This window comes from Mytilus trossulus, chromosome 13 (genome assembly GCF_036588685.1).
Source record: "Mytilus trossulus isolate FHL-02 chromosome 13, PNRI_Mtr1.1.1.hap1, whole genome shotgun sequence".
NCBI lineage: Eukaryota > Metazoa > Mollusca > Bivalvia > Mytilida > Mytilidae > Mytilus > Mytilus trossulus.
Window position 1 is genome coordinate 36846417 of NC_086385.1, and position 14129 is coordinate 36860545.

The 14129-nt window shown below is 32.8% G+C and overlaps 2 protein-coding genes across 2 annotated transcripts; both read left to right on the plus strand.

The window, feature by feature from the left end:
* Positions 1-6747: 6747 nt before the first annotated feature.
* LOC134695312 (complement C1q-like protein 4) lies at positions 6748-8468 on the plus strand. Its single transcript, XM_063556537.1, has 2 exons — positions 6748-7069; positions 8014-8468. Exons 1-2 carry the CDS (start codon positions 6811-6813, stop codon positions 8463-8465), a joined length of 711 nt encoding a protein of 236 aa, XP_063412607.1. The 5' UTR covers positions 6748-6810; the 3' UTR covers positions 8466-8468.
* Positions 8469-11597: 3129 nt separating this feature from the next.
* Positions 11598-13345, plus strand: LOC134695260 (uncharacterized). The gene is made up of 2 exons (XM_063556478.1): positions 11598-12086; positions 12848-13345. Exons 1-2 carry the CDS (start codon positions 11654-11656, stop codon positions 13297-13299), a joined length of 885 nt encoding a protein of 294 aa, XP_063412548.1. The 5' UTR covers positions 11598-11653; the 3' UTR covers positions 13300-13345.
* The last annotated feature ends 784 nt before the right edge of the window (positions 13346-14129 follow it).

A 14129-nucleotide genomic window follows, 5' to 3' on the forward strand; every position in this document is an offset into this window, starting at 1 on the left:
TCATACAACTTTATGTCCACACTAATAGATATAGAATTTTTATGTTCAAAATGAAAGGATGTGTTATATGTCGAAAATTTTCCAAAATTCTGTGAATGCATCGCACAGTCTCTATTTCAATGCATCATTCTGTAGTTAAGGAGACATGTCGTCGTGGAGCACAACAATTTCACACTAACTGTTTCTGTAAAGTTCCTATGTGCAAAAATGACCAAAAACTAGCTTAGAGTTAGGTCCCTGCTAAACTGAAGTCTTCATGTTTCAGCTCTGGAGTTCCCAGTGAAGACATATTTTTTGGTTTCACACATTATCGGTATACATTTACTAAATGAAGAAAAAGTTGAAAATCTCTTGAGCATCTTGACATATAATCAATTATTAACACATTTGAACTGCTTAGATATTTAGATTGCGTCAATAGACACATTGGAAAAGTCGCGTTTTTTAACATACAATTTTCTATTTCATTTGTTGAATAGACAGATTTGCCATCCATACAAATCTGACACTGTAATCCACAATGCCATCTGAAAATTAAAATAATGTTTCAAAAATGATGATAATCTTCCCTACAAAAAAAGCATAACTAATCATTTTAAGCCATTGATGTCCCCCTAAAAGACACAGTACTTATAGATTCCATTCATAGAAATGGCAGGAACTATATTTATAGACAACGGAAATACGAACGACCAAACAGGTCATTTTTGTCTTTAAATAAGATCATTCCTTCTCCTTTCTATTGGGTTCTTTTGTCTCCTCTTCATCGCTTATCAGATATGAAATAACACATTAACTGTATGTTTGAAAATTTACAATGTCCATCAAAAACAAGTGTGGTGTAAACGTCAATGAGCCGCATCCTACCGACACAAATAACCAAAAGACTTGTGCAAGTTTGACGTTAAACAAATAGATGCGAGTTTCCTTCAATGAGACAGCATCCCAGCGACAAAATATAGGTATGGATGAACTATTCACTTGGCTCATGCTTCCAATTATTTATTGTTTTCTGTCGATTTTTTGTGTATTTTCCGATAATAAAAATTACTGTTTGCATACTGATGAAAGTGGCCATGTTGTGGAAATCATTCCCTGAGATCTTCCTATGCTTATGTGTAACATGTGTAACGCACTGGAAAAGGTGATAACTTATGAAAAAACTTTAACAATGTAGATAAGGCAATGGAAAAAATGTGACAATACATCTCACTTTCAATTAGAACACATCACTGTTTGACACTTCCTTTAGAAAACTGTGATTAATTTTTAAAGTTAATAAGAAAAGTAAATTAAGATAACTCGTGACAATAAAAACACAGATACGTATCGTTACATAAAATGGCCGTACGTTGACCTATAGTTGTAGTGAGTTTTAATGCATAGAGTTGCTATCTTCTGCGTCATTTTGTTCCTTCTTGAGAGTTGTGTCATTAAAACCATGCCTCATCTTATTATGACTACTATATGTAATGCACTGGATATGGTAATAACTAGAGAAAACACTTCAACAATGCATAGTAGGCAATGGAAACAGGGTGATAATATATCATACTTTCAATAAGAACACATCACTTATTGTCACTTCCTTTAGAAAGATGTTATTAACTTTAAATTAAAACAACTCGTGATAAAATAAAGACACATATATCGTTACACATAATGGCCGTACGTTAACCTATAGTTGTTGTGAGTTTCAATGCACGCAGTAAATTCTGTTGCTATCTTCTGCGTCACTTGTGAAGGGATGTCTCATTGGCTATCATGCCTGTACCACATCTTATTATGATAATATGTAATGCACTGGAAAATGTGATAACTAGAGAAAACACTTCAACAATGCATATAAGGAAACGGAAACAGGGTGATACTAAATATGTATCTTACTTTTAAATAGAACACACATAACTCTTTGTCACTTCCTTTAGGAAGGCGTTATTTATTTTTTAAAGTTCGAAAGAAAAGTAAATTTAAGCAGCTCGTGATAATAATAAAAAAAAAATTTCGTCACATATTTAAACGACCGTACGTTGACCTAATTTAAAAGTTGTTGTGAGTTTCAATGCATAGAGCTCTCTATTTCATTTGGTAACTTCTGGAGAGTTGCCTCATAGGCAATCACACCGCATCTTCATATGTAATGCACTAGAAAAGGTGTAACAAGAGAAAACACTTTAACAATCCATATTAGGTAATGGAAACCGGGTGTTTTTTTACTTCAAAAAAAGGGGTATACTTTTTTCTGGTTCCTAATTTGATAAACAAAAATAGTCTTGTCAAACAGATTACAAAGAATATTCTAAAACCCTGATTTTCCCCTTCATACCTTAGAGTAAAATAAAATAGAGAAAGGAAATGGTGAATATGTCAAAGCGACAACAACCCGATCATAGAGCAGACAACAGCCGAAGGTCACCAAGGGGTCTTCAATGTAGCGTGAATTCCCGCACCCGTAGGTGTCCTTCATCTGGCCCCTGAAAATATGTTAATATTGAAAAAAAAATATTCGATTGCTAACGATAATCTCCCCTTTTTGAAGTTAGATGGTTGCTCCCTTAGAACACATCACTGTAACCACTTCCTATAGAAAGGTGTTATTAATCTTAAAGTTCACAAGAAAAGTAAATTAAAAAACTCATGAAAATAAAGACAGATATATACATATAATGTTCGTACGGTGACCTGTAGTTGTTATTTTCTGTGTCATTTGGTCTCTTGTGAATAGATACAGCTATATAGCCACATCTTCTTTTTTTCTATATATAAGATACAGTTATTCGGCTGTTGTTGTCTCTTTTACACATTCCCAATTTCCATTTTTAACCTTATTGGGAAGGTAATTTGACGTAAGTAGCGTAAAATGTATCATTTGCGACGTCAAACTGTGGGCATATCGGATCAAGATATCTTGAATTACTTTTAATCAGAATGGTTGCCAATTAAAGTTTTGCATATTTGTGACATTTTTTTAAAATTTCAATGTACATTGAGTTACTTTTTCTTGGTTCTCCCATCACTGTTTATCATATTTAATTGTAGACTCTTGAACAAAGCGAGACAACTAAAACTTTTTCGTTATTTTAACACAAGAAATTTGTGGTCATTTAAAAAAGGAATACGGAAAATTTTGTGATATGGAAGGAAAAACTACATATACCACTATGGCTGGATGCAGGTTTATTCAAATTAGTATTCTATTTAAAAGCATTTAAAAACTGACGTACATAAAAAAAAATATGTTTGGTTAAAAAAATGAAAAATGCTTTTAACCAGAGCTTTGAGATGCTATTTTTTCGATTTTTGAGATTTAAGGTAGTACCTTACACCTGAACTAAAATTAATTTGGCTCGTTTAAATTTCTTAAAATTTTGACAAAGTATTTACTTTGATCTTTTGACAAAACTATAAAAAAAAAAAAAAAACAAAAAAAAAAAAACCAAAAAAAAAAACAAAAACAAACATTGAACCAACCGTTTAATCAGAAAAATTACGCTGGTTATATAGCACTTTGTCAACACTTATTTTGATCATTGAGAAGCCTAATATTCCCTTAATTAAGAACACAACGTCATTAAAACGTTCTGCTGATTTTACCGAGTAATCTCCATGTAGTGTTAGGTACCATCTTAATGTACCTTTAGTATATTTTGACTCTCTGTTCTGAAGAGGTTAGAACTAATCCCAACCATGTAAATTTTTTATATATATACATATGTCAACATATTTGTGTGTAATAGTATATACTAGTTCATGTTCGTACAATATGCTTTCCTATTTTGCGACAGTGCTTTGGAAAAAAAGCCCTTGCTAATTATTCAATAAAGTTTTGGGTATTTACTGTTTCATGTCATTTCAATACTATTGTTAACAAACAAAGAGTATGGCATATAATAAAAAGAGATAAAAAGATCATTCATAATGGCTAAAAAAAATTGTAGATGATGTAAACAACTCAAAATCCACGTACGGCCTTCGACGTGAGCAAAACCCAAAATATACCAAAAGGTTAGCTATAGATTTTCCTTTTAAATGCTCCAACATGACAAAATGTTTCTTTGAGTATAAAGTCTACAAGAGTGACCGGATCAACAATTTATGTCAAACATCAATGCGTTACACGACAAATGCACAAAGGGTGCAAACGCTGCTTACCTTTCTGGAGCACCCGAATTTACCATCGTTTTTTTATGGGGTTTATGATGCTCAATCTTTCAAATTAGTTCTATGTGTAGTACAAGTATTTTGTTATATTTTGTTTTCGTGTTTTTTTTTCTTTTTTTAAGGATAAATTTTGTCCGTTTAGAAAGACTTTTTAGTTTACCACTTCTCTCTAACAAGACTTTAGTACTTTAAAGAAGCCTTGTGTATATATAGTTACCGCGTCCTTGTATTTAATCACTCAAAATGCAATAAAACAGATATTTTCCGTATGTGGCAGAATTTTTTTTCAAGCACGACTTAAACATTAATTTTCAATTAAATCATGTCTTTTATCATTTGTTTATATGAATTATATAACATATAATAAATGTAAAACCCGAACATAAGGTATTATGCATATGCAGGGTTTTTTTGTTATTTTTAGCAATTTGTTATTTTTATATGTATCGTTTGTGTCCTTAACAGAATTATAATAACCAAAACAATACATTGTTGATATTAATCAAACTCCGAAACAGCGGTTACGTCCTCTTTACTACGCTACGTTGACTTTAATGATAGTTTAGCGAAGCAACGTCACCACTGTTTCGGAGTTTGGATATTAAAATAAAAGGAAATTTGTGGTAAACGTCGATGAGACAAAATACGGCCGACACACTTACAGGTTCAACTACGGTGCAAACCAAAAGAAAAGTCGCATAATACTATATACATGTATGTTAAGTTCTAATTTAATCCAATATATAACAGTCAGGAAGTTAGTTAAAGCTTTAACCGAAGAACATTTATATGTAGTGCGGGATCGCTTAATCCTTAAATAAAAAATGTGCACCCAATCAACATTTGTTACTTCCTGTTGAAATTAAAGAAGCATTCAATTCTTATACTTACATTTTATCCTACACATTTTTTGTCTGTTCGTCTGTTCGTCCATCCGTTCGTCTGTTTGTTCCGATTGTGATTAAAGTTTTTGGTCAAGGTAGTTTTTGATGAAGTTGAAGTCCAATCAACTTGAAACTTAAAGCACATGTTCCTTATGATATGATTTTCACAGTCCACTGAACTTAGAAAATGATTGGGCGAATGGGGTATCCGTGTGCTATGGACACATTCTTGTTTTCTTATGCATGATATTGAAAAATGAAACTTAACTTGTGAATGCCTCTTGGTTGCTGTCGATACAGGCATATGAAGAAAGCACTCTTGAAATGTAAGAATATTGAGTTGACAGAGACATTAAAAATCCCTGCAATTGATGTCTAATCCCCAATTGAAAACAAACCCAAATCATCCTAATTTAACAAAAGTAAAATAACAAAAAATGTTGTAATGCATCATACCAGTGATGAAATCTTATTTTTGTAAAGCTTATAAAATTTACAAAATCATCAGCTGAGAATTTACAAAAGTATTTGTAATAAATCAATATTAATGCTGAAGAAAAAGAACCCCATTTGAACATATATTTTATTTTTGAAACCTTGAAGGTGGTCTCGTGCTCGCTTAATTAGAGGAGCATGATTTTCGTGTATATTTTTTAACTCTAGGTTAATAATGAAGATATTAATAGACCACTTTCGAGTTCATCCGTCACCGGAAAAAAAAACTCGTCAATTATACGCGCCTTTGTGACGACATTTACCAGATAGAGGGGCTCGCCTGTATCCCTGCACCATAAACGTTCATCAAGCGTCTTCGTGATCATCATTGTGCAGGATAAACTAGAAATAAAGTTTGTTCAGTAGGTACTTAATCACAATCCCCTACTGACAGCGGTGCAGATTCTCAATTATGAGAATTTAGTTTGCCGAATAATTCGTGCAATATAGCTTAATAGTTTTTCAACCACTCGCTCAACATTGAAAAGGGAGTCACGACGCACCTAAACGCAAGAGTGACGTTCACTAAAACCGTTTTTGACGGAAATGCATCGAACTCGAAAGTTGTCTATTCAGCTTGTCACAACGGGAAATATGGTAACTGTCGTAAAACTCATTATCATTAAAAAAAGAAGGAACCATTATGTTGCATCAAACAAAGAAATAACAAAATGTAAAAACACGTTAATTTAGGTGGAAATATTATACTGCCATCAACAGAATTATATATAGAAATAGTATCAGTATTTTCGTAAAGCATTTTTTTTTTGGCATTAGAAGATAAGCATTAATAATGCATTTATTCAATATTAGATATTTACATTTTTTGCAGCAATACATGTAAGGTGGCAAGGGATAAAAATTGATAATAAATCAGCCTAACCTTCCGGTGTACTTGAACTGAAGACATACTATTTTAGTAGCAGTTGCTTTCACTACAAGACTTAAAATATTGGTTGCAACTTGGAAGATGTGGTATGAGTGCCAACGAGACAACTCTCCACCGAACTACAAGCTCTAAAGGGCCCCCCAAAAAATTACTAGTGTAAAACCGTTATACATAGTATTCGTCACCTCTCCTGCTGTTCTTACACTGGATATATTCCGGTGCAAAGCGTACATTCACTACTAAAGTTTATCATGTTCACAATCAAATAAATGACATTGAAAGCTTATCTTCGTACCTACATATAATTATAAATGAACCAAGTGACATAATCGTTGTAAATATCTCTCTTAAACTTTGACATTTTGAAAATTATTCTACAATATGGAAAGTTATTTTCTAGTTTTTGCCTTAATCGTGACATTGACATGTGGCGTGTGTGGGACCCCAACCGACGAAGACTGTTGCAAGGCAAACAGTAAGCGTTTCAGTCGAATTGAAGAATCTTTGAAAATTTTAGAAAATGAAAACAGAAACCTAAAAAATGTTGTTGAAAAACAGCAAAACAAAATTTCCAAACTTGAAGGAATAGTTCAAGAGCAGGAAAGAGTGGAGAAAATTGAAAACCAATACAGAAATCGTTGTAAGTAGCCAAGTTTTAATTTTAACGCCTCTTTTATGTTGTAATGATTGTTATATTTCTGATACTTCAAGGAAATTTATAGAACAAATTAAAAAAAGATTTGTTCAATGAAGGTCGATGTCATCATGTAAAAGGTTTGGATAAAAAAAAAAGCACAGAGGTCAATTAAGGACCTTTCAAAAATGAATAACTTGCATTACAAGATGTAAGATTTGCACATTTAATTCACACAAGTTTGTTGATAACTCCAAGTATTGGTTAATTACGGTTAGAACAAAAATAATTATCTGATTCTAGGAGTGTTGTGGGTTCGATCAAAAGCCGTGTCAAATTTAAGATATGAAATTAGTATATTTTGCTTCTCATCTTCACAGCTATTGAAGGACGCAACAAATAGGAGCAGGAGAAAGACTAGTCGGTTATCATCCCTAAAATATGTTCCTTTAGGTAGACTTGTCTTTTTTTGGACCGTTGCTTGATGAATTATCACTTATAAAATCCGGATCGGCGTATTCTCTGGATCTTATTTTATATACATAACATTTACACATTGTGATGTGCATTCAACACCGATCCATCATCAAAATCATTATCCTTTTCCTCATCATCATTATAATCAACTGAAAAGATATCAAGTACACAACGATTTGTTTAAGTTTGGTTTATTGATATTCCAACAAACAGTAACTGTAGATCTTCTCATGGTAATCATTTGCGTGCTACTGTAAACTGGATTTTTCTTGCATTTTTGTCTATTAATATGAAGCGGAATGTATGCGTAACTTTCGAAACCATCTATCAAAAAATTAAGCTAAGTTTCGAATCTTTTGTTTATATTTTAACGCTGAAAACAACTTCAAACTTATATCTTTGTCAAACTCCCATTTCTGGGTAATAACATGACATCTTCTTACTTCATAATTTTTATGATTATATTTTTTCAGCTTCAAGATTACTGGAAGGTGGATCTCAGTCATTACCAGGAACAGAACAAGTTGCATTTTACGCTTACTTGAGTAAAACCGAGGCTATTTCTCCACATCACACTCTAATTTTTGATCACGTCGAAACAAACGTTGGACAGGCTTATAACCAACACAGTGGTGCGTTCACCGTACCCATCAGTGGTGTATATATGTTTTCTTACACAGTTTTTCCTAACGGTGCGGGTAGTTTTGCTTCTGTAGAACTTACAGTAAACAGCATGCCACATGGTGCGATATTCGTTGACAGCAGCTCCGCGGACGGCGATTTCACCGGCTGCACTGGATTTGTAGTACTGGCTTTAAAACAAGGGGATATCTGTCTTGTTCGTTTTCATTCTACATACCAGTCCGCTGGGAAAATAGAAAGTGATTCCTTCATGCGTTCTTCTTTCTCGGGAGTTAAAGTGTGATTTCTTTTTGGTGATATTGGAACCCAACAAGATTTTTGAGAAATAAATGTGGATCATTAATTAGTTGTTGATAATAATATGTATAAAGACACCTGGTGAATATTTTGTGCTTGGTTTGAAAGAAACTAAATTTCGTAGCATTCTCAGATAGTACTTTCGGCAGGTAAATGCAACCATGTTTCTTTAATGATCCACAATAATTTAGATGCAAACAACAATTATAAGAATTATACCATTTACCACGTGAATGCACTTATTTTTGTTCTTTAAAACTGATTATACACGGAATACAAAAAAGTTAGTAGAACCACACAAGTATTATGAAAAACGTGGCAATTTTATATTTCATATTTACAAGTAAATAATTAATGTTTACATTGACAAACGAACCCAAAACAGTACGTTGAAGGCTCAGAACCTTTATTTTTTCATTCATGAAAATACTATATAAAAGTTAAGAGATATATCATATGGTATATATTAATGAGATAGCAATCGAGTAACACCAACATTATAACAAAACCACCTATAGATCAACATATGGTCATCATCAATAGATGTCTATATAATCATCACTGAAAATAATAATTACATAAAGACACTCACTTTAAAGATTTCCTGCTCTACTTTGACGTCTCATTTGAGAGGAGAAAATAAACTCGTATTATACTTTTTTTTTATATCCGGTATAATAAACAGAGCGTTTTCAAATTGAACTCGTGTTGCGGGGGGGGGGGGGGCGGGGTTGTGTGTGTTTATTTTCGTATTTTTCTGACAGTCTCGTGGAGAAAGCACTTTAAAAATACATTTGGTGTACACAAGACCTTAAAATTACTGACGTATACAGAAGGGGTCATGAAGGAAACCCTTTTAACACTATCGAAAAGTCATGTGAAAACAAACGAAAAATATGTTGAATCCCTCCTCTATATTCATAAGATATCAAATGACGAACAATGTAGAAGCTAGCAAATATAGGTAACCGTACGACATTCAACAATGAGTAAAATCTATATCGCAAGTGGGCTTTACAAGGCCACGACAGTCTATTAATCACAACCCACAGTTCAAACTATTTATCCAATAGGTATATGAAATCGCGGTGTTAGTACCAATGAGACAACTCTCCATCCATGTCACAATTTATAAAAGTAAACCATTATAGGTCAAGGTACGATCTTCAACACGGAGCCTTGGCTCACACTGAACTTCAACCAAAGACAAATGAACAACACATGACTTTGTATAAGGTAATTGTTTACCATGGTAAATCACTCTCATAATCCTGAAATTCGGTGCATTCACATGTGCAGTGTTTGGAGCCGTTAAGGAACATTTACACGGAATGCTAGCCTCAATTACGCGCGCGCTCTCTCTGTCTCTCTCTCTCCCTCTCTCTCTCTCGATCGATCGATCGACAATTACCGCTTCCTACATTTATTTTGAACTACTCAGACCTCATTATTGAAACAGTATATTTTTTCATGGGGTTAATTAAAAACAAAAACACGACTGAAACATCAATTTTCAAAAAATTTACTTCCTTTTATATGAAATATGAATACATAAACAAAATAAACCACACACATCAAGATATGGAAATAAATCAATTTACAGATGTTTCGAACAACATTTCGAAAATAAATTCAAAACGGTTTATATCTTATCTTATCCAATCAATTTCAGTAGAATGTAAAGTTTTTAGTACATTCGGGGTTCAATTTGTTTATTTTTTTCCTTTTTTTTTGCACCCATCATCGGGAACGCCCAGAGAAAAAGGCAGCGACACAATAGTGATAAATATATATATATATGAATATATATAACATCACCAAAAACACAATAAAACGAACAATATGTTAGATATTTCAGATAACAGATATCCTTCTTCAATAATATCACTATGTCGTGCTATTATTGAAAAAGGATATCTGTTATCCGAAATATCTAACATATTGTTCGTTTTATTGTGTTTTTGGTGATGTTGTACCCTTTTAGACTTGTTATATATTATAATTTGTATTGTACTGCATCATGTTTATATGATCCATCGCCCCGTAAGATTTATCGTTGACTATTTATTCAGTCATTTCATATATATATATACATATACGAGTCTAAATTGAAAACTACGTTCAAATCTATGACTGCGTTGGATAAAAATCGCAATTTTTATACGTTTGCATGTCAAACAAATTTCGTTGTATAAGGGTCTAAAAATATATATAAACAACATTTTCAAAAAGACCAAAAAAGTAAAAAAGTATATTTAAACAAAACGCATTTGACTAACAGGTCGAACAACTGATGTTCTTTAACCCTGCTGACTGCCAGGGTTTTGAAACGTATAAAAATTGTACAAATTTCGAATTCAATAATATGTAACTTGTCGTTGAAGTTGAAACAAAAATATAGTGGCATGCACGGGAAATGAACAATGACTAGCGGTCACAGAAGGATGACGGGACTGAACCCCTATCTTTATATACATTTTTTTTAATCACGTAAAAACCGACTAAATGTTGAAATGAAACCTATCCCTTGAACAAAACAATGATCCGGGCTTGGTAGAATATAACCAAAACGTCCACTCTATTCTGATCAATCTGTACACTTTTCAATATTGGTATCTCTTATCAATTAATTTACAACCACTGGGTCGATGCCACTGCTGGGTGGAGGTTTTATTCCCCGAGGGTATCAACAGTCAAGTAGTCAACACATTCTGTACATGAATTATCATTGATATGGTCATATTGTAAATATACTGTTAACAAAATTTTGAATTTTTGAAATAATATGGTTTTTCTACCTCTGAAATAGATAACATTAGCTTTTTTTGGCAAAACATTGAGGAATGTTGGTCCTCAATGCGCTTCAACTTCGTACTTTATTTGGTCTTTTTAACTTTTTTGGTTTAGAGCGTCATTAATAAGATTTTTTGTAGACGAAACGCGCGTTTGGCACAAACACAAAATTCCTATCCTGGTATCTCTGATGAGTTTATTTACAACAAATATATTCCTGGCATTCTATAGAGTACATTTAGTTTATCAAATTTCCTACCGTCTACGTATATATACATAATGATTATGATTTATCTTTGACTTATCTATAAACCAAGACAAATAATCGTCGAAACGAAATCACTTTATTTATCTTTGAATTTGTTGAAGTTATTTAAAAATATGGAAAAGTCTTTTTTATTTTGTGCAGTGATCGTAACATTAAAATGTGCGGTGTTTGGGGCAGCAGCTGACGAAGATAGAGTCCAGACAAACAGTGTGCGCTTCAGTCGTATTGAAGAAACTTTACAAAAATTGGAAACAGAAAATAGAAATCTGCACAATGTAGTTGCAAAACTCGAAGCAACAGTTCAGACACAGAAAATTAAACTAGAAGAACTGAATGAAATTCAAAAAAGTGTATCAGTCCAACAAGAGGAAATTAACGAACTAAAACATTCATGTCGTGGAAAGACAATACGTACAGAAATGGCACACGAAGAGTCGGAAATCAGAAACGGAACGAATCATGATTCCATGCTTTTGGACAAATCTGTAGAAGGGTCTTTTAACAATGAAAGAAGGGAGAAAAGTGGAAACAAAAAAAATCATCGTGGTAAGTCATAAGAGTTAATAAACGCTCTTTTACTGTTGTGATGATTGACATATCTCTGTTGAGGGCAAATAGAAAAATGTGTCTCGTCAATCGAGGTCTATGTCGCCCGATAAAAGTTTTGTCAAAAATGTATTCAGAATCTAAATAGTTCGCATTTTTGAATTCATATTCTCAAAAGTGTTTTATAAATATAAATGTTTGACAAAACGTTTGAAGACATAAGAAGAAAATGACTCAGTCATAACAAAATAGTTTTATTTCACATTTAGGATATACAGAAGAAGTCCTTTAACCAAATTTCATTAGTTAGTAAATGCCATATCTGGTTCTAGGTCACCAGCACATTGCGCAATTACTTTACCTTACCAACTTTCTTATTATCTTATCAGTTGAAATTTAGACTTGTGGCCTTTCAAAGTGATCAAGTCTTTAATATAAAGAAACCTACTTCCATTGGTTAACACAAACACGAATGCCAATAATAACAACTTGTTAGGTTGGTTAATATACAAGATCTTGATGTGTTTGCATTTAAACAATGATATTCCTAAAAATCATAGGAGGTAATACTGGTCTTATCTAAAATATTCCCTACATAAAGAATAACATATAGTTCGAAAGCTCCGCTACATATATTTTTAATTCAACGCCGATATACATCTCTAAACTAAGATCGCCTTACGCTATTAGGTATTTATTATTGTCAACGTTTCAATCCTAAGTTGTAATCAATTATTTTTTTCCTATACTCTCCTTTTCAGCTTCTAGATTACTGGCAGGTGGTATCCAGTCACCAATAGACACAAACGACGTAGCGTTTTATGCGTACATGAGCAAAACCGAGGCTATAGTTCCACATCATACCCTTATTTTTGATCACGTTGAAACAAACATTGGACAGGCTTATAGCCAACACAGTGGCGCGTTCACCGTACCAATCAATGGTGTATATATTCTTTCGTACACTGTTTTTCCTAATGGCGCAAGAAATTATGCCTCCGTAGAACTCACAGTAAACAGCATGCCACGTGGTACGATATTCATTGACAGCCAGACGTCAAACAACGATTTTACCGGCTGCACAGGTTTTGCAGTGCTGGCTTTAAAACAAGGGGATGTCTGCTTTGTGCGTTTAAATCCTACATACCAATCAATCGGTAGCATAGCAAGCTCTTCTATTATGCGTTCGTCTTTCTCAGGTATTAAAGTGTGATTTTTGGTTGACGCTTAATTGAAAAGGACGTCTATTTGTTGTGATATTGGAGCCCAGTAAGATTTTCACAAAATAAATGCTGATCATTACTAGTTGTTGATAAAATATGTTTAAATAAACTTAGTGAATATTCTTTGTTTTGAATAAAGACTAAATTGGTAGCATGCTAAGACTTTCGACAGGTAAATACAACAATTTTTTGCCCTCAATTATCCACAATATTTGGATTTCAATCAATGACTATCAATACAAAGTGGAGCAGCACAAACCAAAATAAAGGCCTTATTTTAAAATTCTTTATTTACAAATACATAATGTCAATCATTTCTAAAAGAACACAAAACAACTACTTAGTATTTTGTAGACTGAGGACTTTAAAATAAATTCATGCAGATATCTTATGAATGTAAAAAGATATAGATTATACAACAATGAAACAGCAATCGAACAACACAAAAAAAACTATCTAGAGATCAAAATACTGTCCCAATATTGTTTACCCCTTTGATACTAATTATATTCTCTCTTTGTCATGTTTTGTATAGAACCCTTGTATAAGATACGATGAATAAGATACATTTCATTTCCAATAAAGAACCTATAGGCACAGTCAGTACATTAATGTTTTATATCACAAGAAAATAAAAAATAAATACAACTGAAAAAACATAAAATATAACTTAATATAGTAAAAATAGTCACGTAAACCATTATGTATAGTGTTTATAGAAGCAGCATCACATCCATTATAAAAATAGCTTTTGAGTCAAGTCCTTCCTCGTGGCTGATGCATTTGTTTATATACTTACCGCTTCCAAGTCTGGTCAGGT